This window comes from Aquarana catesbeiana, linkage group LG03 (genome assembly GCF_042186555.1).
Source record: "Aquarana catesbeiana isolate 2022-GZ linkage group LG03, ASM4218655v1, whole genome shotgun sequence".
Lineage (NCBI taxonomy): Eukaryota > Metazoa > Chordata > Amphibia > Anura > Ranidae > Aquarana > Aquarana catesbeiana.
This window is the reverse complement of record NC_133326.1, coordinates 197,840,654-197,867,726: the sequence shown is the minus strand read 5'-3', so window position 1 is coordinate 197,867,726 and position 27,073 is coordinate 197,840,654. Positions and strand designations below refer to the sequence as shown.

At 41.0% G+C, this 27,073-nt stretch overlaps 1 protein-coding gene across 4 annotated transcripts in view; it reads left to right on the top strand.

Annotated features, from left to right (window-relative positions):
- CELSR1 (cadherin EGF LAG seven-pass G-type receptor 1) overlaps positions 1–27,073 on the top strand; it is a 254,144-nt gene that overhangs the window by 215,151 nt on the left and 11,920 nt on the right. For 3 of the 4 annotated variants that reach the window (XM_073619705.1, XM_073619704.1, XM_073619703.1), the window contains exons 25-30: positions 1,638–1,812; positions 9,361–9,473; positions 18,050–18,129; positions 18,306–18,432; positions 20,969–21,094; positions 23,184–23,320. In XM_073619705.1, the coding sequence (XP_073475806.1) occupies positions 1,638–1,812; positions 9,361–9,473; positions 18,050–18,129; positions 18,306–18,432; positions 20,969–21,094; positions 23,184–23,320 (758 nt within the window). The remainder of the gene's footprint in view (positions 1–1,637; positions 1,813–9,360; positions 9,474–18,049; positions 18,130–18,305; positions 18,433–20,968; positions 21,095–23,183; positions 23,321–27,073) is intronic. The other variant, XM_073619707.1, reaches the window with a different exon arrangement.

Below are 27,073 nucleotides of genomic sequence, written 5' to 3'. Positions count from 1 at the left end.
ATGTAGGGAGATTTGTTTCATCTCTGTGTGTCATCTGAGGCTGTTTACTTCACTGGGTATAGGAGAGGGTTTACATCCACTTTTAGGATCATAGAAAGGTTTTTTTTGTTTTGTTTTGTCTTTTATATTGCTTTCTGGTCCCGATTACTAATTAAATATAGCGCATATGCCCAGCTTCTGAAATAATGGCAGATGTTTTCACGAGAAAATGTTTCCTCACATCAGGCAGTGGTACCATAAGATGTACTGGCAATGTGGTAGACAATGAATCATTAGTGTACCCACACTTGAGAGGCTGCCTGACACGTCATGCACCAGTAAGCTCAAGAAAGAACAGGAATGCTGGGGCTGACATAATTCATGACTGCTTGGTACACAGCCTGATATATGAACATTCCGCTAACAATACTGTATTAGGGAGCGGCATAATCATTCATGAACAGAGCTGGACCGAGGCAATTAATTGTGTTATTGCTTCATAACGTCTCTCTTATTTGCCAGCAAGAGCATTGCAACTTGAAAGCATATGAATAGTATTGACAGAAAAGGAAGAAATTATACGTATTTGGAGTTGTAAGCAAGTACAGTACTATTTCTGAAAATCGGCTGTGGTCCAGTGTAGGTCAAATAACTGTGGTTGACAATTTTGCTTCAGAGGGCTTGGATGCCTCACCAGATCTCTAGAAATGGCTAGGTGATTCGTAGCCATGCACAGCTCATCATGATCAAGCTCCTACAACACTGGCTTGTCTCTTTCACTCTTTTATGAAGGTGAAAGTCCCACCTCACACAATAAAGAACTGCCCAGTGCGGGCCAAAATCCATATTAAGCTGGCCATACACCAAACAATTTTCTTATTCAATTTTTAGATTTACTTTCAACTATGTAGTGCCTGCCTGATTGCATACAAATTGAAAGTGTTTAGGCTTGACCATATATTATAGGGTTTTATTAAATCTAAAGCAAAGTTGTACAAGAAAATTGTATAATGTATGGCCAGTCTAATACTCCAACTGAGCACAGAGTATTCCAGTGTTGATCAACCTTGTAATGTGATTTTAATTAAAAAAAAAAAAAAAAAAAAAAAGCAAGCTGCATTAAAATAGATCTTGGAGAATTACTGTGGAGCAAAGATTCTAATGCCCCGTACACACGGTCGGATTTTCCAACGGAAAATGTGTGATAGGACCTTGCTGTCGGAAATTCCGACCAGGTGTGGGCTCCATCACACATTTTCCACCGGATTTTCCGACACACAAAGTTTGAGAGCAGGCTATAAAATTTTCCGACAACAAAATCCGTTGTCGGAATTTCCGATCGTGTGTACAGAAATCCGACGCATAAAGTGCCACACATGTTCAGAATAAATAGAGATGAAAGCTATTGGCTACTGCCCCGTTTATGGTCCCGACGTACGTGTTTTACGTCACCACGGTCAGAACGATTGGATTTTCCAACAACTTTGTGTGACCGTGTGTATGCAAGACAAGTTTGAGCCAACATGCGTCGGAAAAAATCCTAGGATTTTGTTGTCGGAATGTCCGACCGTGTGTGCAGGGCATTAGAGCTGTCCCTCATTTGAAACACTTCTGTATGTTCCGATCAGCAGTCTCATCTGTTTTTTGTCCTTGTTCAGTTTGTGTGCACAGTGATTGCCATCCTCCTCCACTACTTCTACATGAGTACCTTTGCTTGGATGTTTGTTGAAGGTCTGCACATTTATCGCATGCTGACGGAAGTCCGAAACATTGACACAGGTCATATGCGCTTCTACTATGTAGTTGGCTATGGTATACCTGCCATCATTACAGGTACGTTGCCTATTGCAGCTTTAACTATATAATAATGAGGTATTATTTGGAGTCATGTTAACAGGCAACCTGCATAAAACACCTGAGTTGGTAAATGTGTCATTATTATGGGTCAACTAATGTCTATATTTTATCAGTCGTCTTTTGTAGAAGCATGTGTCCTCCCTATGGCTAGAACACTGAGTGAGTCAGCAGTAAGATACCCACAGTTTCAATAAAAAAACTTGTGATTGTAAAGTCTTTTTTTTTTTTTAAATAGTAAATGGGTATTGCAGAAAGTGGCCCCAAACCTTCTCTTCCGGGGTCCCCCAACGGTGCTATGGGCTCCTGCTGCTATCCGCAAAGCCCTTGACACTAGGAAGAAGGGAAAGGACCCCTGCAGCCAGGCACGCTGGGTTAATAAAGGACCCGTGAAAGTGTTTGGGGGGGGGGGGCTGGCACTGACAGTGCCCAAAAGGGGAAGTTTTGTTTTATGTCCTCACTCCTCCTCCCCCTCCCACCCCTTCATATTTGGCACATTAGAGGGAGGGAGTGGGTACCTAGTGAGGCTGCAAGGAGTCACAGCTGGCTTCCCACAGTAAACATGCTGGCTCTGGCGACCTGAAGACTGGCAATGAGCTAGCCCGGATGAGGACAGTGCTGAATCCCTGGACAGGTAAGTGTCCTTTTATTAAAAGTCAGCAGTTACAGTATTCATAGCTGCTGACCTTTTTAATTTTTCCTTTCTAGGGCGAAGATTTTTTTTAATGCAGAGAATGCATTAAGGTAAAAAAACCTTGAAACATTAGAACCACTTAAGTTCACACTGCATACACCATTTTTCATATCGTGTACATATTGTGACAGTTTTGATGTTTCATAACTGCACAATCGCACAGCAGTTCGTTGCCCAGAGTATACAAGAAACCGTGAAGCCCCTTTTACACGGCTGTTCTCAGTTTTTCAGGTGGACCTAATCGCAAGGTCTATTCATCCCTATGGGCAGGTAAGTGTAAAGGGACTTGTGTCCCTTTACACCTCCCAACTGCCAGGTAAGTTGGGACCCACTAAAAAAATGCAATGGGACTCCGTACTCAGATCCGAGGGTGCTTAGTGTAAACAGACAGCAGAGTCATAGAGCCATAGAGCAGAGCAGGCTCTGTCCTTGTCGTCTCTGCAGAAAATGAGAGGACATGGATGTGTCAACCACCTGCTCTGCTCCAGTCATCAGGGGGTTCTGTGAGCTGCTTTACAAAACTGAAGCAAAAGGGGAGCTGTTATGCATAACATTTATTTATTATCTTGACTTTATATGAAAACTGAAACCCGTGTGGCTGCTCTGGGTAACTGGTGCACTTTTTACTTTAAGTTTTGATGACACACTTCAGTTGTTTCTGTCACCTGCATACTTGCCCTGTATTTGATCCTCTGGGAGAAATCTGCGTATACTGCATCGGATGTTAAAAAAACATCTTTTATGTTGGTTTAATGCCTGGGAACATAGGCGGAGGGTTTACATAACTTTGTTAGTGTGTTGCTGAAAGATGGTGGCTGACTGTATTTGCAAAAAGGATCATCTCTGTTCTAGGAATGCCTCAGAGTAGAGTGAAAATAATGTAATAGTTGACTGTTCAGGGAACATATGAACATCTGATATGAATATTGAGATTAATTTATAAAAGCTGCAGTAAATGCTGTTACCATATTAACTAGGTTCTGTTATTGTCTTTGCTTCTTAAGAAAAAAATCTGAAATCTAATTGGTTATCATCCAGTATTGTATACTATTTACTACAGCATGGTATGTTTTCTTTATTTGTTACATTTAGGACAAAAATATTAATGTTGGTGCTATGTAGCTTTTTAATCAATGTAATAATTGACATATATTTATCACTTGCAGCCAGAAGGTGACATGCTGGAGGTATTTTTACCTATGTGACTGTCTATTCTGTGAATAGCTTTCACAGTCTGAGCTCCTGCTATGCATATCTTTTCACAAATACACAGCTGAATATTCAGAGGAGGGACATACACCCTATACTGTCTGATGGCTCTTACAAACCCCTGTGAGTTTGCAATTGGGCAGAAGTAGTCAGAAAGTGTGCTGGCCTTTCTTATTAAAAGGCCAAGCACACCATGCAGACAAACCTTTATTGAAGCACCTTGTATTTATTTTTTTAAGTGGTTAAGGCTTAAGGTTTTCTATGCATGCATTCTGTGCATTAAGGTAAAAGCCTTCTGTGTGCAGCATCTCCCCCCCCCCAGCCCCCTAATACTTCACTGGATCTAGATTGAGCTCAGGTATGTGCATGTTGCTCTCCCCCCTTATTGTGAGTGAGAGGGGTTGAGCCACGGCTCCATGTGTAAATGGACATACAGTGCAGCTGCTTAGGATCGAGCCTGCTCGGGTGCTCCCATAGTAAGCTGTTTTCCCTGGGGGCAGTCAGCACGAGGGAGGGGCCAGTAGTGCCGGCGGGGGACCCAAGAAGAAGGCTGCTCTGTGTAAAACCGCTGCACAGAGTAGGTAAGTATAATATGTTTTTTAAAATAAAAAAACTTGCCTTTAATATCGCTTTAATTAATATTTTATAGAAACAATATTACATAATTGAAATGTGTTAATACAGTTGTAAATATTACCAAATTAAATTGACCCTGTAATACACAGTCCAGTGTCGGTACTCTAAACTGTTTTGCATTTTTTTTCTACTGCTGCACTATATCTTGTTGATTTTCAGCACACCATATATAGTACAAAGTAGAAAAAAGCTCCTGCTCTATCATGAACTGAGCTTTTTGTGCTTGGCTATAAGATGCACACTCTTATATACCAAAAATAGCTATTCTTCTTAGGGCTGCAGTAAAGCAACTTCTGCTTCAATGCAATCATTTTTAATTTGTTACTGTTTGGTTACCCCATTCATGACGGAGGGTAAAACAGAACTTGATGCCTGAACAAAGTTTTGCAACTTTGACATATGTTAGTAAAACGGTACATTAAGTACATACAGTGTGTATAGAAAAGTATCATCCCCTTTAAAATCACATTTTGTTGCTTTGCGGCCTGAAATCAAGACACAGTTCTTGTTTCTTTCTCGGACATCACCGGACGCAGAGCCACAGTAATAACTGATGGGTTATGTAGGTACCATTAGGTATTGGACACTGGTCACACCCTAATCAGGAAGTTTAACCCCCTATATAATCCCTTCCCTTACAGGGATACCTCAGTTTTTACGCCAGTGTCTTAGGTGTTGGATGTGTAAAGATGTCCTGTGCTGAAGCTCCAAAGGGAATATCCTGATATTCTATACTGGGGCAAGCCAGGCGAACCGGATCCATTCAAAGTGTCTTTCATGGCCGAATTGGATGGTACCTGGGCCTCGTGTCCGAAGAAACGAGGTTTTACCTGTAACGCTTCTCTTTTTAGAGAGCTGGACCCCGCAGATCAGAAGATGGCTTTAAACCTCCTAATTTCTGTCTGGGTAAAATATATAACACCGTGTCAGAATCACTGAGTTTGAAAAAGGGTCACCCCCCTCCCCTTATGTCAGTATTTTGTTGGACCACCTTTTGCTTTAATTACAGCCTCTAGTCTGTTGGGATAAGTCTCTACTAACTTTGCGCATCTAGACTCTGCAGTATTTGCCCACTCTTCTTTGCAGAACTGCTCAAGTTCAGTTAGATTAGATGGTGACCGTTTGTGGATGGCAGTCTTCAAGTCATTCCACAGATTTTCAATGTGGTTTAAGTTAGGGCTTTGACTAGGCCATGCAAGGACATTCACCCATTTATCCTTCAACCACTGTGTGGTAATTTTTGCTGTGTGCTTTGGGTCATTGTCATGTTGGAAGGTAAACCTTCTTCCCAGTGACAAATTTCTGGCACAGCACAGAAGATTTCCCTCAAGAATTTGATGGTATTTTGCCCCATATAATTTTTTTCTATTCTGACAAGTGCTCCAGTCCCTGCTGCAGAGGGACCCCAATAACAGGATATTACCACCTCCATGCTTTACTGTAGGAATGGTGATGTTTGGATGATGAGCTGTATTGGATTTCTGGCAGACATATCGTTTGGTGTTGAGGCCTAATAATTACATTTTAGTCTCATCTAACCACCTTAAACACACCTTAAAGATTCTGAAACCACATGTAAAAATGTGTTATAATCAGATTAGTCGTCCACCTGTAAATTCTTAGTCTCTTCCAGTTCCTTTCAGTGTTATCCATGCTGTACATGCAATCGCCTTGTGCTCATTAAATACTCACCTTAGAGCATTGACCTTAATGCTAAATCAAGGGCATATAAGCGCTCAATGCCCCTTCTGCTTTCTGTTCTCTGTTCCTCTGCTGACTACTTATACTCAGGTTACATGCAAAGACAGAATGGGACGAATAGTGCTGTCTGTAAACAACTCTTTCATTAAAATGCCCAAAATAACACTCGCTTTAAAAAAGCACTCTGTGCTATGGTATAAGCATCATATAAACACATGGGTACATCTAATCAGCAGTCTCCTTCATATCACATGAGCCAGCTAGGCCAGTAGGCTACTGAGGAAGCCCATAATTTGGTTGTAACGCATATAGCAGCAAAGCCACACTAGTTGTTCAGAGCAGTGTCCAGGAGCTAGCCTGGTCCACGTGGTATGAACACTGGGGCAGGCTGAATATGGACTGATCAGTCAAATAGAGGCTATCACAGCGCTCAGGTGATTGGGAACCAGGCTTCCCAGTTCTCTGTGCTGGTAACGCACTGTGCAGCAAGTATGTGTGTGTGTGTGTATGTATATGTATGTGTGTGTGTTTGTATATATATATATATATATATATATGTATGTATGTGTGTGTGTGTTATAAAAATATGCGATGAGGTTAAACAATGAAGTATTGAAATTAAATTGTTGTTTAGAGATACTGTGCTGAATATATTTTTCTTTGGTACACCCCTCGCATTTTTGTAAATATGTTATTCTATCTTTTCATGTGACAACACTGAAGAAATGACACTGCTACAATGTAAAGTATCGAGTGTACCTACCCCCCCGAGAAATTTGGGACGTTAAATTGGCAGACACTGGAGGTTTCATTTAAAAAATGGGTTTTATTTATTACATAAAGAAGACAAAAAAGATTATGCTTAAAAAATCATCTACATTTGATGATTGATAAAACAAACACTGACAGATAACACAGTTGCACATATATATATATATATATATATATATATATATATATATATATATATATATATATATATATATATATATAGTAATGAAAATATGATGATACATATACAGAGTAGTTTTGCTCCAATGTCCGGTAGTACTTTCCGGTGTCCAACATCTGGGATAAGTCCTAGCAGTACCCAATGCAATTCAGGCTCAAAGTCCTTTCATCAGGGGTAATTATATAGGAGGATTTATATTCTAGACCAGATGAGCGGCATAATCAAGAACAGGGAGTGGTGATATTGCAGCAAGAATACGCAAATATATCGTTATCAGTAGATGACAAGTATGAAGGTTCTGTGTAACCTAGACCAGTGATGGTGAACCATGGTACCCCAGATGTTTTGGAACTATGTTTCCCATGATGCTCTGACACTCTGCAGTGTAGTGGAGCATCATGGGAAATGTAGTTCCAAAACATCTGGGGTGCCAAGGTTCGCCATCACTGACCTAGACCCTTGAAGTATTTTTGACCCAGTGGGATATGATCAGATAAACTGGTCCTTCTGAAGCTTTCGATAAAGCACAGACATACAGCTTGTACCTTTAGACGAGGAATATCACAAAATAAGCAACTAGGGGATTTTATATAAAATCCTGCACTAAATAATGCTGTTGCAAGATGATAGCCACTGGCAACTGTTCAAGCTGTATTACAGGGGTCCGCGAAATACATCCACATTGGCAAAGTTTGCAAATCATATTTTCCTTACAAGATATTCATATTTTCATCATATTCATTACAAGATATTGTTATATGTGCAACTGTGTTATCTGTCAGTGTTTGTTTTGTCAATCATCATATGTAGATGATTTTTTAAGCAGTCTTTTTTTGTCTTCTTTATGTAATAAATGACAACCCGTTTTTTAATGCCAATTTAAAGTCCCAAATTTCTCAGGTGGGTACAAACCCTTTTTTTCCCTTATACACACAGGGATGTGGCAAACTCACTTGATTATTATGGTGAGAGCTTCTATTTATCTCTTAATGAACTGTAGCTCCCCAATGCCGGCAGCACTCATGCAGCCCAAGACCATGACACTCCCACCACCATGCTTGACTGTAGGCAAGACACGCTTGTCTTTGTACTCCTCACCTCGTTGCCACCACACACGCTTGACACCATCTGAACCAAATAAGTTTATCTTGGTTTCATCAGACCACAGGACATGTTTCTAGTAATCCATGTTCTTAGTCTGCTTATCTTCACCAAACTGTTTGCGGGCTTTCTTGTGCATCATCTTTAGAGGAGGCTTCCTTCTGGGACGACAGCCATGCAGACCAATTTAATGCAGTGTGCGGCGTATGGTCTGAGCACTGACAGGCTGACCCCCCACCCCTTCAACCTCTGCAGGAATGCTGGCAGCACTCATACATCTATTTCCCAAAGACAACCTTTGGATAGGATGATGAGCATGTGCACTCAACTACTTTGGTAGACCATAGCGAGGCCTGTTCTGAGTGGAACCTGTCCTGTTAAACACCTGTATGGTCTTGGCCACCGTGCTGCAGCTCCGTTTCAGGGTCTTGGTAATCTTATAGCCTAGGCCATCTTTATGTAGAGCAACATTTCTTTTTTTACATCCTCAGAGAGTTCTTTGCCATGAGGTGCCATGTTGAACTTCCAGTGACCCGTATGAGAGCGATAACACCAAATTTAACACACCTGCTCCCCATTCACACCTGAGACCTTGTAACACTAACAAGTCACATGACACCGGGGAGGAAAAATGGCCAATTGGGCCCAATTTGGACATTTTTCACTTGGGGGTGTACTCACTTTTGTTGCCAGCAGTTTAGACATTACTGGCTGTGTGTTGAGTTATTTTGAGGGGACAGCAAATTTACACTGTTATACAAGCTGTACACTCACTACTTTACATTGTAGCAAAGTGTCATTTCTTCAGTGTTGTCACATGAAAAGATAAAATATTTACAAAAATGTGAGGGGTGTACTCACTTTTGTCAGATACAGTGTGTGTGTGTATGTGTATACATGCACACTGTATTTCTAATATTACAATTAAGAAACACCAGAACCAATTGATGTCATATTGATGAACAATATTGTTGCATACATCAGAGGGCCAAAAAAAAGATATTGGCGTGCTATATTTCCAAGCATTGCTACAATCCTGAGGCATCACAATCAATTCATAAACCACACCGTAGATTCAAAACAAGAATGATGGAATGTAGAGTAGTAGAGTGTAAGGATTGCACAAAGCGTTTGAAGAATACTTTACATATACTGTATCTATTACTATTTTATAGTTATGGTTTGAGTGTGATGCAGCTTATAATGCTTCATTTTTGCTTCTTTTTTATTTCAGGTCTTGCTGTAGGTTTGGACCCTCAGGGGTATGGAAACCCTGACTTCTGCTGGCTTTCAGTTCATGACACTCTAATCTGGAGTTTTGCTGGTCCCATTGGCATTGTAGTTGCTGTAAGTGTTGATCTGCTGTGTGAAAATACAGAACATAGCAGTGACAAGTGAGGAAATTCAAACCATGTAATTTACTGATTTCAAACTTAGAATTCAATACACCAACAAAAAAATGTGCCTGTCTGGGCACAGCAGGGATGTAATAAAATATCTGACACATGGAAAGTGCACTGTGGAGGAAACACCAACATTTACTTAGAATATTAGAATATATCTGTGTTTTATGTATACCTATACAGTGCCTTGCAAAAGTATTCACTCCCTTGGCATTTTTCGTGTTTTGTTGCCTCACAACCTGGAATTAACATGGATTGTTTGAGGATTTGCATCATTTAATTTACAGAACATGCCCACAACTTTGTAGATGTTTTTTTTGCTTTGTTTTTTGTGTATAACTATTTACCCCCCTAAAGTCAATACTTTGTAGAGCCACCTTTTGTGGCTATCACAGCTCCAAGTCAATTTGGATAAGTCTCTATGAGCTTGCCACATCTTACCACTGGGATTTTTGCCCATTCCTCCTTGCAAAACTGCTGCAGTTGCTTCAAGTTGGATGGTTTGCGCTTGTGAACAGCAATTTTTAAGTCTGACCCCAGATTTTCTATTGGCTTGGGAACAATAAAAAAGAAAGAAGGACGGCGCCCTCTAAGTGCAGCATGTATGTTAAAAATATTTATTACAATAGATAAAAACACTCACATATGAGTTGCTAAAAACCAGCATGTAAAGTAGTTTCATCCGCGTGCTCTTGGGGGATGTGGGTGTCACGGGCCAGTGGGGGGGTTCCTGGAATGTGAGTCCTGTGACCTGGGTCCTGGTAGCTGTTCCGGTGGTGCCGAGGGTCCTCAGAGCCTCCGGGTGGCCAGGATGTCGGTCATGGATGCTCCGTGGAGCGCCGTGCTGACCTGTGTCTTCACTTCCGGGAGCGGGGTGAGGCGGACGGTGCTTCGCGTTCGGAGCATGCGTGCTCCTTCATCAGGCTATGCTATGCTATCTATTGTAATAAATATTTTTAACATACATGCTGCACTTAGAGGGCGCCGTCCTTCTTTCTTTTTTTATTGTTCCAGAGCTTCTTCTAGCTTTTATAGACTGGCTGCCTTCCATTTATTCAGCATCATTTTATCCTTACATGGACTAATACCTGAACTTGTTGTGAAACATTAACTACCACCACCAAGTTCCCCCTCTCAGGAACCCCCAACCCACCCCCTTCCCCCCCACCATTTTTAGTTATATGTACTCGGCTACCTCCATTGTGCCCCATATTAACCCCTTGATCGTTTATCTATTGGCTTGGGGTCTGGGTTTTGACTAGGCCATTCCAACACATTTACATGTTTCCCCTTAAACCACTCAAGTGTTGCTTTAGCAGTGTGTTTGGGGTCATTGTTCTGCTGGAAGGTGAACCTCCGACCTTGCCTCAAATCACACACAGAGTGGTACAGGTTTTGCTCACGAATATCCCTGTATTTAGCACCATCCATCTTTCCCTCAACTCTGATCAGTTTCCCAGTCCCGTCTGCTGAAAAACACCCCCATAGCATGATACTGCCACCACCATGTTTCACTGTGGGAATGGTGTTCTTTGGGTGATGTGTTGGGTTTGCGCCAGACATAGCGTTTTCTTTGATGGCCAAAAAGTTCAATTTTAGTCTCATCAGACCAGAGCACCTTCCTCCATACATTTTGGGAGTCTCCCACATGCCTTTTCGCAAACTCAAAACGTGCCATTTTGTTTTTTGCTGAAAGTAATGGTTTTCTTCTGGCCACTCTGCCATAAAGCCCAAGTCTATGGAGCGTACGGCTTATTGTCGTCCTATGTACAGATACTCCAGTCTCTGCTGTGGAACTCTGCAGCTCCTCCAGGGTTACCTTAGGTCTCTGTGCTGCCTCTCTGATTAATGCCCGCCTTGCCGGTCCGTGACTTTTGGTGTGCGGCAGTCTCTTGGCAGGTTTGCTGTTGTGCCATGTTTTTTCCATTTGGTTATGATAGATTTGAAGGTGCTCCAAGGGATCATCAAAGATTTGGATATTTTTTTTTTATAACCTAACCCTGACTTGTACTTCTCAACAACATTGTCCCTTACTTGTTTGGAGAGTTCATTGGTCTTCAGGGCAGTGTTTGGTTAGTGTTGCCTCTTGGTGTTGCAGCCTCTGGGGCCTTTCAAAACGGTGTGTATGTAGTGACAGATCATGTGACACTTAGATTGCACACAAGTGGACATCATTTCACTAATTATGTGACTTCTGAAGGTAATTGATTGCACCAGAGCTTTTTATGGGCTTCATAACAAAGGGGGTGAATACATACGCACAATTATCAGTTTTTTATTTCTGAAAAATAGTTTTATTGATATATTTTTCTAATTTTACTTCATCAACTTAGACTGTTGTGTTCTGATCCATCACGTATTTTTCAGATTAAAGAAACCTTGAACTGAGAGCTGTGATGTAACAAAATAGGTTAAAAGCCAAGGGGTTGAATACTTTTGCAAGGCACTGTAGGATGTGCAACATATTCATATGCATTAGTATTTAACCATTAATGTATAGAAGAGCAACAAATGGGTACCAAGGCACGTGGTTCCATCCTGTGTGTGATGAATGTGACACTGGGGAGAGGATGGGCAGAAAGATTTTAGAGGTGAAGACTTGCCATTAGGTAGGATAGTGGGTTATTTATTTATTTTATTTATTTCAGTTACTTATATAGCGCCGTCAATTTACGCAGCGCTTTACATATACATTGTACATTCACATCAGTCCCTACCCTCAAGGAGCTTACAATCTAAGGTCCCTAACTCACATTCATACATATAATAATGAGTGCTTGGAGAAGGAGCAGGGATTGGGAGCAGCAGTGGCTGCCAAAGCAGAAATTAAGCTAGGGGCTGAAAAAGTCACATGGATTGGATTTGAAAGAGGTGGGCAACTGTCCTTTAGGCTCCATTCACACCTGAACATATCGATTTACTGGCGTTATTCAGCATTTATTTTTAAGCTTTTTTGCAACTTTTTACAAGCTTTTTTTTTTTTTTTTTTTTTTTTTTTTAAGCATTTTTTTTTTTTTTAAGCATTTTGGAAAGTGTATTACAAGCGTTTTACAGCTTCAGGCATTTTTGTTTAGGCAATAGAAACCATTAGGGGTGGAGAGCTTGCTGTTTGAGCAGAAAATGAGCAACAAAGCGGTCAAGTCAGGCGTTTCTATTGAAGTCTATACACTTGTAGTCTGTCAAAAAGAAGTTCATGTAGTTTTTTGGGCGACAGGCGTTTTGCTTTAGGTGTCAGAATGCTCAGATATGAACAGGGGCCATTGAAATGAATGGTATTTGGCTTGTTGAGCGTGTGAATGGGGCCTTAAGTAAGAAAGTATCAGAAATTAGACATGCAGGTTTTATTAAGTACATGTCCCATTCACACCTGAGCGATTTTTCAGCTTGTAAAACGCTCAGCTCTGAAGCTCCAAAATGCCCAACAAGCAAAATGCCGTTCATTTCAATGGCTCCTGTTCACATATGAGCTTTCTGTCGCCTGAAACATAATGCTAGAAGCACAAAAAAGTACATGAGCTTCTTTTTGGCATATTACAAACATTTTTGGCCCCATAGACTTCAATAAAAATGCCTGACTTGAGCAGAAAAACGCTCATAAAATGCTCAAATAGTAGCTCTCCGCCCCTACACTTGCTTCAAAACAAGGCTTCGGACAGGCTTTGTTAAAGCTCTCTGAATGCCAGTCAAAGCCCCTGTCACTAAATAAATTGGTTAGCTTACAGTTCTGTTTACACTTTGTATTTGCTTTGCTTCAAAATTTTTACCCCATGTCGCTTTAGTGGTGATTCAAAGCATTTCAAAGCCTCCATAGAACTCTTACAAAGCTCGCTTGAAGCGCCTGCGGCTTTTGAGAGACTTAAATTCAGCTTTAGCTTCGCTTTGTTTTGGAGAAATTGCAGGTATCCACACACACACACAGGGCATCTGTCTGGCAGCTTCAACAAAGCCTCAAAAGAGCCTCACTGAAGCATCACCAACGTTTCTCCGAAGCATCACAAAAGCTTTATCGAAGCACCACGGAAGCATCCAAAACACACCATAAAAGCATGTTGAAGCTGTAAGCTTCAACATGATGTGAATAGGTCCACATAGAAACAAAAGTAACTGGCCTCAAATGTAACTTGGGCAAGAAGGTACATTATAGCATATAATGAATTAGTATAAACACTTACAAATAGTATTGGCCATATAGCAGTAAAGTAAAATGAGATATAAAGAAAGAAAAATCAGTAAAGAGTCTTGGTGAGGATGTCTAAAGATATGGTTGTCCAATGGAGCCATTGTGGGAATCGTCAGTATCAGATGAGGCATAATGAAATTGACAGGGGGGACAATCAGTCGGTGACCTTCTGTAGGTAGAAAGAAATAGCAGCCTATGCTGTGATGTTAGTTTCACCGTGTATCTAATTGTGAAAATTGGTCAGAGTACCAGAACACCAACCAGGGGGATCATAACTTGTTAAATTTTTCAGAGGATTCCCTAGCAATGGCCACTGTTTCCTCCATATGATAGATATCTTCTATTGAGTGAAACCATTCAGAGATGGAAGGGGCACACTTTGATTTCCAGTGCCTGGGAATCAGAATTTTCTCTGCATTAAGCAGATGTCTGGTTAGAGACCTTTTGTAGCGTCTCATGGAGCAGTCTGTGATGTGTAAGGTGCCATACGCAGGAGTGAGAGAGATTTTGGTTTCCGTGATGGGTTTAATTAGCTTGCATACTTTATTCCAGAAGGGCAGCTGAGGACAGTCCCACCATATGTGTAGGTTTGTGCCCTATGCTTGCTCACACCACAAGCATGAGTCTGAGCACAGTGGGTGCCACTTTTTAATTTTATCTGGTGTTGCGTGCCAGTGTGTTAAGAGCTTATAAGACATTTTCTGTAGTCTTGTACCAATTGCGCATTTGTGGGCAAAGATTGAGGCTTGCCGCCATTGTTCATCGGTAAGATTCGTTTGAAGTGATTTTTCCCACTGTGCTCGGACCCCGTGGGGTTCCCCACCTCTAGCCCCCTGAAGCCAGGAATACATGAATGAAGTAGATTTGGTTAGTGGAGTTCCAGAGAGGCAGGTGTGTTCAAAGGGGGTCATAGGTCTGAAAAACTGACGTTTAGCTGGAGAAGTGTACACATAATTGTGCAGCTGGCGGTAGGTCCAGAAGTAAAAAGGACGTTGAGGACCCAAGTCCAGTTTTAAAGAGTCAAAAGGTTTCAACGTGTTAGTATCGACACAGTGCGTCCTTAAAAGGGGCACGTGTTGGTCAGTGGGTGAGGCTAGGTGAATTTCTACTCCGGGGGCGAAATCCAGATTTGGGTGATGGTTATGAGCGGGCAGACAATGATCTGAAAGAGTTTGTATGCCTATGTGCGCAGCATGCAGTAGAGGTAGGTCACGTTGCATGATAAGCTTAGTCAATGCACGAGTGTTTCTTATGCAATGGAGAGTAATAAGTAAAATCTCTACCTGCCAGGTGTACCAAGCATCATGCATCCACTAGTGACAGTGAATTCAATAGGTTTTTGATTTTACGTAGGATGGAGTATGAAGGATTTTCCATTGGAGGTGTCCTGCAGTGGAAGTAGAGGGACAATAAAATCACCCCCAATATGATACAGCCAATAGCAAAGCTTTTTAGTCCATCCACAAGGTGGCGACAGAATGCAAGATGCCCCCTAAATTAGGGAAATATGCATTTGCCAGTGTTATTGGCCTGTTTTGCCACGTTCCCTTTAGGAACAGGATTTGTGGTTTGGGTTTGGCTTTGGCGCGTGGTACACATCTGGAAAATGTTTATCAAACAGTCTTGGTATGGAGTGAGTTTTAAAGTGCGTCTCTTGTAAGAAAACAGGTTGGCTGAGCTTTATTAATTTCCCTCAGAAGAGACACCCTTCTCTCTGAGATATTAAGGCCCCTCAGGTTGTGTGATATCAGAGTAGGGCACCTCCCCAGTGACAAGTATGCCATTTTGGTCGGGTTGGGATTGAACAGAGGTAGAAGAACCTCCACTCACCAAGACAAGGGAAGGAGAAGTGGGGAGGGAGAGGAACACGCCACAAAAGTGGGGGGGTACCTGATTGAACAGGGGAATTATGTACAGGTTTGACAATGAGCACTCTTCTACTATTTGTAGAGGGGCTCCTCAGGTTGTGTCTACAACAGTGAGTACCAAAAAAAAAAGCGGGGTAGAAGAAAAGAGAATGCAAATAAAGGCACTATATGTCTTGATAGAAAGGCAAAACCGCTCCCTCCCGCAGCCTGATGTATCGTAGTAAATGCAAACAAAAGTAACACCTACTGTATAAGAACAATAGCATGGTTAAATCCAGGAAAATGGCAGAACATATGACCATTGAAAAGGTACATATACGGTGCATCTAGCAGAACACGTCTAACAAATAACATATAGGCAGCATGCATGCACCTTAAGTGTAGTAGCAAGATCACTGGGTCAGCAATAAGATATGTGCATATATGTTGAGGAACTATATTGGTGTACCATTAGGCCCCTGTATGGAGTGATGGGGACAACAGGGAAGTGGGACCCAGGAAGTCTGTGGGACCAGATTAGGGCAACCAGGTAGATTGGAGTGGCATTTTAAAAAAAACAGAGAACAATATTCAGGTTCCCACCTAGTTGGTAACCAAACAATATAACAGCATCATTGAAATTGAGGAAAATCAACAAGAACATATAGGTGTAAGTGAAGCAGCCATTGCTGTATCATATGGCGTTCACATCAGTAGGAAATGCCAATGTAAAAAGACAAACCAGTATGTACTTCAGGTGTAGTCCTTGGCTCTTGTGCTTCTGGCAGCTTGGGATGATCTCAAAGGGTCTGCACCCGCCTGCTTTTGGTATTTCCCCTTCTTGGACAGATGTTTGGTCAGAGTGGAATGCAGTGTAGCCGGCGGACTATGAGGCAATGGAGGGAACCGGAAATCACGGTACCAATCCGGAAGATCCACAGGTGGTATTCGGATGGCTTCACAGAACAATGGTAACTTGTCCAGGGTCTTGAGGGTGTGTTGGATCCCGTCTAGAGTGACAGACAGGGCATATGTTCCTTCAGGGACTCCAGTAGAGGACGCAAAGCCCTGCGGTTGCCCAGAGTGATCGGTGATAGATCTTGAAATAGGGTGCTCTTGTGCTCGTTAAAGGAGATTAGCTCATTCTGACGGGCATGAGCCAGGATGTCTTGCTTAAGTTTGTAGTTTGGTATGCAGCAAATTATATCTCTGTGCGGACCTGGCTCACTCGGACGGGTCTAAGGGCTCTATGAGCACGCTCAAAGTCAATTATAGTGTCTGCAGGTCTCCAGTAAGTTGTTGAAAATGGAGGACAGAGCTGAGGTGATTTGATCAGAAGTTATTGTCTCTGGTACACCCTGCACCCTGATATTGTGTCTCCTGCCCTATTATCTAGATCTTCAAGGTGGCAGTTAACTGCAATTAGTTGAGTAGTATGGGTATTAGATACTGACTCTAAGTGGGTGATTGCCTTATCCTCTTATGCCCCGGGCGTTCTGTGCTATGCACTTTCTCATTCAGGGCCAGCAGTTCAGCTTTCAACTCTGTGATAGCAGAGGAGAAAAGTGCTCTTGATATCGGTTACAAAACGCTGACATGTCTGCATAAGACAGGGGGTGATCAGGGGAAGAGCGGTGTCCCACCATGTCCTTAGATGCGGGTTGTGACTCCTCACTGTAGTCATCCTTGTGGTCATCGGACGCCATCTTGGAGGAGCCTTCACCTCGAGCTGCCTGTTGCCGTGACCTGCATAAGTCTGGTATGCTGTGGCATCAATGAGGAGTGCCGTGCAGGTGTACCGGACTGGAGCTGGTTAGGTTTGCCCATATCCTGAATCTGCCATGTCAGTATAAGGCTAAGAGGCTGTGGAAAGAGCGGAGCTCCTTCTCTATGCTGCCATCCGCGCTGCGTGCCAAGCCACACCCCAAGGGCGGCCTTGTATGTGTAATGCGAGAAAATGCACCAAAAAAAAGTGTGCAGGTATGCATGTTAAGCTGGGTGTGAATGGGGCATAAAGGCTCATTCATATGGGGACAGAGGCCTGCAGCTTGCAAGAGCTGATTGTTTATGCATCCAGAACAGTGAGGAGCTGCATGCAGGTAGCCCACTTTAGTCAGTACTGCAGTTGCAGACAGTGTGCGAACGAGGCAGTGCATTCTGTTAAACTCCGATATGAGTGATTGTGTACAACTGCTTTATCTCTATTGACTAACACATGCTGCCTTCACGCAGCTCCAGATACATAAACAAATGGCTTGTATACTGTACGGGCCTCTGTGCTCATTTGAATGAGACCTGAGAGATTTCTTCTTAACTGATAATACATGCATGTCTCACCAAAATGAACATGAAAGGGGCTCCTGGACATGATCTTGGTGATGTTTCCATTGATTTATTAAGATGGAGACGGGATAACAGTCTTGAATGGGGTAATAGTGTTTTTAGTAATAAGTGTTACATTTGCGGCAACTGTTATGTACCATTTCATTATAGATAAATATAATCATCTTTGTACTGGCTGTGAAAACCTCTTGTGGGCGAAGGCAACGGATGTTTGAGAAAACTGGAGTCCTGTAAGTTTGAATTTTTTTTTAACAATCTTAACACTTTACCTAAAATGTTATATGGCTACAGTGTCATACCAACCACTGCTTATTGCCAACTGTTTACTGGAATGTTTTTTTTTGCCATTCTAATATAATGCGTCAATATGCACATCTCTAACCCAGGATTTTATTCTGACCTTTAGCTCTACACTGAGAACAGCATTCCTATTACTGCTTCTAGTCAGTACCACCTGGTTATTGGGGCTTATGGCAGTGAACAGCGATGTTATGACATTTCACTACCTCTTTGCCATCTTCAGCTGTATGCAGGTAACCTGTCTTCATTAACATAAAACCTATCTGTAGCGTGAACTGTATTGATGAAGAAATGTTGTTTACACTGTTATGCTAAAAAAAAAAATTCTTTGCATACTGTATTGTTCTTTAATCGTATCACCTAATGCAATAGGAGAAATGACAGTGTATGTAGCATCCTCTCCTACTTCAGAGACATTATAACCTTAGCACCGCATCAGATTACCCACTTTACTTAGAAGTAGCACCTCTTACTTAAATATTGATGGCATTAATAACGTTGCCACAGGCAGACCAGCATTCAGTATTTATTTTTACCTTGCTGTGCCTTAAGTCTTTCCCAGTCCAAGATTTGAAATGTTGGTTCCTATATTACTCTGGGGGTTGTTTACTAAAGGCAAATCCACTTTGCACTGCAAGTGCACTTGGAAGTAAAGTCGCTGTAGATCCGAGGGGGACATGCAAGGATAATAAAAAACAGTGTTTTAGCTTGCACTTGATTGGATGATAAAATCAGCAGAGCTTCCACTCATTTCAGATCTACCTCTTAGATTTAGAGTGACTGCACTTCCAAGTGCACTTGCAGTGCAAAGTGGATTTGCCTTTTGTAAATAACCCCCTTTATCTCTGTTTTGCTACCTTCTGTCGCCCTATTTTCTTTTCCACAGCTTTATGACACCCACTCTCATGTCCTTCATAAAAACAAAGACATACATTTTAAAACCATTTCATTTTATTATTATGACATTTATTTAAACATGAAAACCATGAAACCTTTGCTTTTATGCAAAGTTTGTAAAAACACCTGTAGATGTGGTAGCCGTATTAGCTATTAGTATTAACGGCATATGCAGCAACTGCTTCATGCTTGGAAGCAGTTACAATGCTTGTTTCTTTCCATTCTTTTCTTCCTAGAAAATGCCTTGGATAGCTTAATAAATACAAATGCAATTTCTATCATTGTTTGTGATTATCATTGGCTCCTGAAATAAGCAACAGTTCATGCATGACCAAATCCTAACATGGACGCAGTTAAAGTGATTGTAAACCCCTTTATTTTTCTAATAACAAACATGTTACACTTACCTACCCTGTGTAATGGTTTTGCACAGAGCAGCCTGGATCCTCCTCTTCTGGTCCCCCGCCGGTGTTCCTTACTCCTCCCCCCCTCCGCCACTTGCTATGGGGGGCACTCATGCGGGCCAGCTCTGTGTGTTCATAGACATCCCACACCTTCTGATTGGTCAGTTCCATCACATGGTACTGGTAACACACTAGTAACGTGTGGTAAAACATTTTTTACTATGTGTTAATGCAACAAAAACATTTTAAAACTAAGTTATTATGCAGCCCCTTGGACATGTGAGATGCTGCACTTGAGGGGCCCTTTAGTTATTAAGTTGACAACCACTGTGCTGTATTCCTAAAATAGCTTTGGCAGATAAGCTAGACATCTGATTGCTGGTAACATTATTTGTTTTATATATATATATATATATATATATATATATATATATATATATATATATATATATATATATATATATATATATATATATATATATATATATATATATATATATATAAAACTTGTATTAGTGCCTTTTAGATTTGTTTTACATTTCATGGCTATCAGAGATGAACCAATAATGACAGATCTGTTCTACTGGTAATTTGCCCAATCTGTTTTCATGAGCCGATCTACTGTGTCCTAATCTGTTGATCCACTAAAATTTACAGGTGCCAAGTTCTTTTTTTTTTTTTGGTTATCTTTAACTGTGCTGGTTGATTGGCCTATTTTAAATGGCTGTCTCTTCTAAGTTCAGACAAGTGATTTTATTTATTGTATGTTCAAAAGATTTTCGCTTTGAGATCTCTATGAATTTGTCTTTTTGACAAATTGTCTATAATATGGTACAATAATAGTCATAAAATAGTCTGTGTCTCCTCTCCTTAGGTCATTGTAGTCTCTATACCTACCCTTAGTGAAATCTTTTTTAAATGGCTTTTGGCTAAATTGCATCTACAGCATTAAATTACCTATCACTGACTGTTTCTGTCAGCAGCAGTAATATATGTTCCTAAACTGCCCCTGGACCTCTGCTGATCTTTATACTGATAACTTACTTGCTGCACTGGAGAAATTCAAAGTGGGAATCTATTTGTTAGGTCTTTAGATAGCCAAGTGTGGGATATGATGTTTACTTGTAGGTTGTAATAAACTGTAGGCTATCACTAATAGCCATTACGAAATCATGCTACTGCAGCTATATATTATATTTATTAGTTCAATATGTAATGGCTGTATGGAGTCCAGTAGCCAATAACAGATTTCATTCCAATTGTTATTATCCTAATGTGGTCAGATGATAACGATGAAATTTTGGCTGCTATTGGTGGGTACACTGTGCACTGCTTTTACACGCTAAATTTTTTAGCCCGTGTGTATACACACTTATTTGGTGATTGTCATTTTTTTTGTATTCTTAAAGTTGAATGTGTGTGTAATTGGAAAATAAATACTGTATATGTGACCTTTTATTTGCTGCAGGGGCTTTTCATCTTCTTTTTCCACTGCATCTTTAACAAGGAAGTGAGAAAACAATTAAAGAATACTTTTACTGGAAAGAAAGTTCTAGCAGATGAGACAACTACTACAAGAGCCACATTATTAACAGTAAGTCCAGTCTGACATTTGTCTATTCATTTTCTGGTGTCTCGGTGCTCCATGGGATTACATTTGAAAGTTTTTGAAATGAGAATTTGAAAAATCATATGTACACACACCTTGTAAATATTTATTGTGTTTTATTTGAGCATTCCAGTAACAGAGATAAAGAAATTGTTGATAAAAACACACAAATGTGTTATTAGACCATTTGAAAATTATGAAATGTCTTGTCTTGTTTTTCTACATTACATAAATATGTACATATATGAAATGTGAAATGCACATATTTTTGCAAATTCCCTGCAGAAGCCTGGAAAGCTTTGCACCCATAATTAGTGGATCGAAGATGCAATGGTCAGGCTTCTTCACACAAGCCCTGCAGCTTTCGGCCCATACCTTCATAAAGGGCTGTCTGTTGAAAAATCACAGGGCTTGTGAATTAACTATGAGAGCGCTCATCAGTGCCCTCACAGCTCATTCAGAATTCCAAGCTGTTAGCTGCAGTGGTTAATAGTAGTTTTAGTTCATTCATTCACAGAAAACTGTGAATTAATGATGCAGCCATGTGAGCAGAGCCCCACATTGCCACGATTTTCTTAAATTGTGACAGTGGATGCAGGTTACACAGAGGGGGATATGGGTGTAACATGTTCCAAAAGGCGAACTTAGCCTTTAAGTGTTCCCCAGGTTATTTCTATCCTGTGTTGCACAAAGTTACTTGCTCCTGCAAAATTTAGAGATGACCAAATTGTTCTGAAGAGTTTTAAAGTTTAACCCAGAGTGTTAAAAACAGCCTCTGTTTTTAAGTTCTTCCTTTCAAGGATGGCATGCCCCCCCCCCCCCCCCCCCAAAAAAAAAATTATATATATATATATATATATATATATATATATATATTGCTGGATCGATATATATACCGATCCAGCACACCATTCTGACCATTCTGAATATGCCTACCCTATCCCGAGCCTACATCTTTCTGCATTTCATTTTTATCTTAAAGAAAATATTTACAGCATCAGGAAAAGCTAAAGAATAACAGTATTTATTCTGGGCAACTTAGCATGTTTAAAACCTAGAGGGTTCTGTAAATTCCTGGAGGAGCAGTTTATACCCCAACAGAGTATAGTATACAAAGTAGAATGTTTTTCCTATGATGTGCAATGTGGACTCTCTATTATTATTTATCAATATTTTGAAAACAATACGTGATAAAAAGATACTGTACTAAGTGTGGTTTCATTGATTTCCTTTCAAAACGTGGCCTTTTCTCTTTAAATTTTGTATTGTTTTTTGATAGGACTTGAGAATACTCAATAGTAAAAACTTTTTTTGTGTGTGTGTGTGTTTTTTTTTTTTTCTTTTAAACAAATATTTTCTTTATTGTGTTAAAGTTTCTTCAGAAAAAAATACAGTCTTAACAGTGGATTTATGGTATTTAGCTTATAGTAGTCATGTGGTATTTGTAATAGGATTACTTGGAATACTTTGCACGTAATGAGTGTGCACATCATAAATGTGCAGTATGGTACACTGACATTGTAATCTGAATGAAAGAGCTGTATCTCCATGCTGTAGATTTGCTTCACAGTGTGGAAAAACTCCTAACAATACTGCTGGCCTATTAATAAGCTCTTTCTGTGCAGTGAGTGTAAAATATGCAAGCTGACTTTTGGTTATTTGCTATTCATTTACTGTGCGTCCGTCTTTAAATCGGTTGGACACAGTGTGCTAACAAGAGCATATTTACAGGGAAGCGATGTTTAAAGGATCCTTGCCCCATGTGTTTTAATTATCATATTCAGAATATTAATGAGAATGTAAGATATTGCTATTAAATACAATAATGTACAATAACTTTGTGCAGAAGAGATATAATGATGGAGGATACCATCACTTTTGTCTTTTTTATGTGATTTCTTTTTATTTTGATCCATGTGTTAGTAAGATATCTGGAACTGATGCTTCAAAAAGCGCCTGTTTTTGAGGACAAAAGTAATGGTATGCTTCATAAGGTTTTACTAGACATAGCAGATTATTTAAGTGATTAAAAAAATTTAGAACCTTATTTATGGTTGTCTTATTTTCTCTCTAGCGAACCTTAAACTGCAACAACACATATATGGATGATTCTAACATGTACAGAACGGGTATTGGAGAGTCTACAGTCTCCTTGGAGAGCACCGTCAGGTCAGCCAAGAGCCACAATAGCTACCTTGCTTATATCCTCAGGTAATGCGGTGGTGGGTGCATGGCGCTTGGCTATCTTTGTTTCAAGGAATAGACCAAAAATCGTTGTATGAGAATACACCTTGCAATATTGCCAAAGTCCTGAATGTCAGTACAAAAACATTTTGTTTTCTGCTGCCATTAGAAGTTCTCATGCTACAGAGAGCCCAGTGTGTTCAGGTAAATTTGCAGATATTGCTATCAAATCTTTCAGCATTTAACAAAAGGATAAATTCTGCTTTCTGCATGGCTAGCTTTCCCACCGCCTGGCACTAAAGCAAAGTAAATCTAACACAAGCTCATCCTTTTTTCTGTCCTAATGTACATAGATGTAGACTTATGAACACTCTGAAAAGAAAAACAGGGCTTACTGCCTTTTAGTTGCAGGCTAAATATCCTGTTTAGTTGCTAAGCGGTTGCAATCGACAATAAACCAGCTTAATTCATGTCTTCAACTGGATTTTTAAACTGTGATTTGGCAATGTATTTATACTTTTCTTTGAATTGTTCTCATACACATTAGGGTTGAAATGGTTGTCAGGATATGATGAAGATGAATGATGTTTGTAGACCCCCTTATAAATATGACACAGGTGGACCAGGCTGCTTAATAAGGGATACATTTTATTACAAAAATGTGTTTAATACAAAAAGGTACCCACCACCAACACCAAGATCATATTAAAAATAGACAAAGTTGTCTGTTTAAGAGCAGCTGCATCACGCTTCTACCATGCATGCACACACCTATAACACAGGAAATTGATAATTGGAGTAAGTAGTATTTATGGACTAGACCAGTGATGGCGAACCTATGGCACGCGTGCCACAGCTGGCACGCCGAGCCCTCTCTGTGGGCACTCAGTGCGCTGCCAGGATAGGGGAGGGAATCCCCCAGCAAGGTAGCCTCTTGCACTGGCAGTGCAGGCGCGGAGGAGTGGGCTCGCTTCCTATCATCAGTGCAATCGAACAGGCAGTGGGGCGGCAGATGTAAGCAAAACCCTCCCTGCATGCATTGAGGGCAGCCCAGTGGGAAGGACACGGAGTGTCTGCTTCTGTAAGCAGCGCCACGATACAGAGGAAGAGAAGAATGACTCCTCCCTTCCTGGACTTTGAGGCTAATAGGAGAGCAGCTTCCTGTGCAGGGGCTCGGGCGAAGGGCGCTAAAGCATGACAATGTGGAGGACTCTGTCTGCACATACACAGGTAGGACAGTGCTATGGGGGAAAGGGGGGCGCAGAGGACACTGCTGTGTATGTGGTGGGTATGTGAAGGGGCCAGAGGACACTGCTTTAGGAAGGGTCATCCCCATAGCAGTGTCCTCTATTGGCCTTCACATCACCCCCCGATCCATGTATTCTGAGCACAACGCATGTCTGATCCCTGTATTCTGAGCACAAGGCATGTCTGATCCCTGTATTCTGAGCACAAGGCATGTCTGATCCCTGTATTCTGAGCACAAGGCATGTCTGATCCCTGTATTCTGAGCACAAGGCATGTCTGATCCCTGTATTCTGAGCACAAGGCATGTCTGATCCCTGTATTCTGAGCACAACGCATCTCTGATTCCTGTATTCTGAGCGTAACGCACTCCTTTGAAAAAGCAGAAAATGTTTTTTCTGGGCAGAATCGTACATTTTTGGTCCCTTAGGGCTCATTCAGAGGGATGATCAGTCCCATCCTCTGTACAGAGCCGCTAGTAGGTTTAATTCCATGTTGGCACTTTGAAATAAATAAGTTGGTTTTGTGTCGCTGTTTGGGCACTCGGGCTCAAAAAGGTTCGCCATCACTGGACTAGACCAATGATCCCGGTGACGTGCACCATAAGTAACAGAGTCCATCCTTTCACTAAATTTAATTAGGTAAACCTCCTTTAAGCAAATAGCCTTGTTAAAGGGTAGTTGATTGAGTCAAGTTACTAGTCCCACAGAAACAGCTTTGGTTAAGGTTGTAGCCAGATATAGCTGCCAGTGTGGAGAGATAATTATAGTCCACAGTTAGTAACCAGTCCAAAGGCACAGGTATACAATATTCCAGGATGGAGTTACATGTATTCACAAGTATTGGTGGATACTATCAGCAAACGAGGGGCACAGCGATGGGAGCTCCATGGGCCCCTTAATATGTTTGCCTCCACCTAGGCCTGTGGGAATGGGAGGTGGTTTATAAGATGCCAATGTACCTCAGCCGGGTATTGACCTGGCTGAGGTACATTGATATCTTCATGGTATGGCTGGGTGACCGTGAACAACTTGATGAGTTTCTGTCAACTCTTAAACAGAAACATCGGTCTGACGCATGTCATAGATGCCAACACAATCTCCTTCCTTGACCTGCAGATTACACGTGTGGATACACGATTGGTGACTTGTACCTACAGAAAGCCAATAGCGGCAAACATGCTTCTGCAGGCATCAAGCCACCATCCATATCACCTAATTAGAGGTACTCCAGTGGGCCAGTTTCTGCGACTTCGCAGAAACTGCTCAAAAGATGATGATTTTCGTAAGGAGGCAACTGAAATGTTTGATAGGTTTAAAGATGGGGGCTATCCCAAAAACACTTTGAAGCGTGCACGAAAAAGGGCCTGGTTGACAGACAGAAGGGACCTTCTGGCTGACAAAACGGTTTCTACAAATGAAAATAAAAAAATTAACATCTATGCAAGCTCCATTAAGAATTATTACTGCCTATGGGGCACAGTGGAAACAGGTAACAGAGATACTTCAAAAGCATTGGGGGTTATTGACAAAATCCCCGACACTTAGGGTCCTTTCACACTGGGGCGGTTTGCAGGCGCTAGTGCGCTAATATGCGATTTTCTTGCATTTAAATGTTATCTTTTAAAAAAAATGGTAATAGTGGCATAATTTTCATTTTTGCTGACTCTTTTAAAGTAAATTTACAGAATGCAACTTTAAGCCTTTTTTGGAATGAATAACTTACCTGCATTCTTTTGAGCTGCATTGGATGCATGTTTAATTATGTGAATTTTTTGTTTCATTGAATGCAGCTGCTGTGTATAAAATATATATATATAGAGAGGAGATATTATAATATATAATATCTCCTCTCAGCTTTAATCAATTTATAGTGATATATGCGACTAGTTGCTTCTTTTTTCTTCTTTCTATTTTCTTATTTTTTCCTTTTTCCCTCTTGTAGGTCTGATTCTATATCTCTATTATTTTAGACATTTACTAAGTCATCCTGTTCTACTTTTAATTTTGTTGTAACCGTATCGATCTGTGTCTGCAAATATATGCCCATAAACGAGTGCCTCTGAATAGTGGAAGAGAAGATAGAGTGTGATGTTCAATATGAGAGGTGACATCTAGTGGTGATTTTCTATATAGCAACCCCTAATTGAAAGTAGGATGTACTGACTGCAGTATAAATAGAAACACAATTCATGCCCCTCCTATCCTTGATAAAACCAGAGTACCTGGTGAAACATGTCAGCACCATGACAGAGACGCTCTATGCGTCACGGATGACGTATCACATCGCGCTTGCGCATGCGTAGTTGATTGAATGAAGCCAGCAGTGACCATCTTGGCTGAGACAAGCGGACGGTGGCCCAGAGGATTTGACACTAACACAGTGCTGATGGCAACTGCCTACTGGAGTCCCGCAAACCCCACCCAACAACGGAGCATACAGGATGACACACAGCCCACGGACCAGAGAAAGATAACACAGGACTGTGACTATATCACTCCATGAATGGTCGGGTGAGCAGTCCTTAGGTCCTCT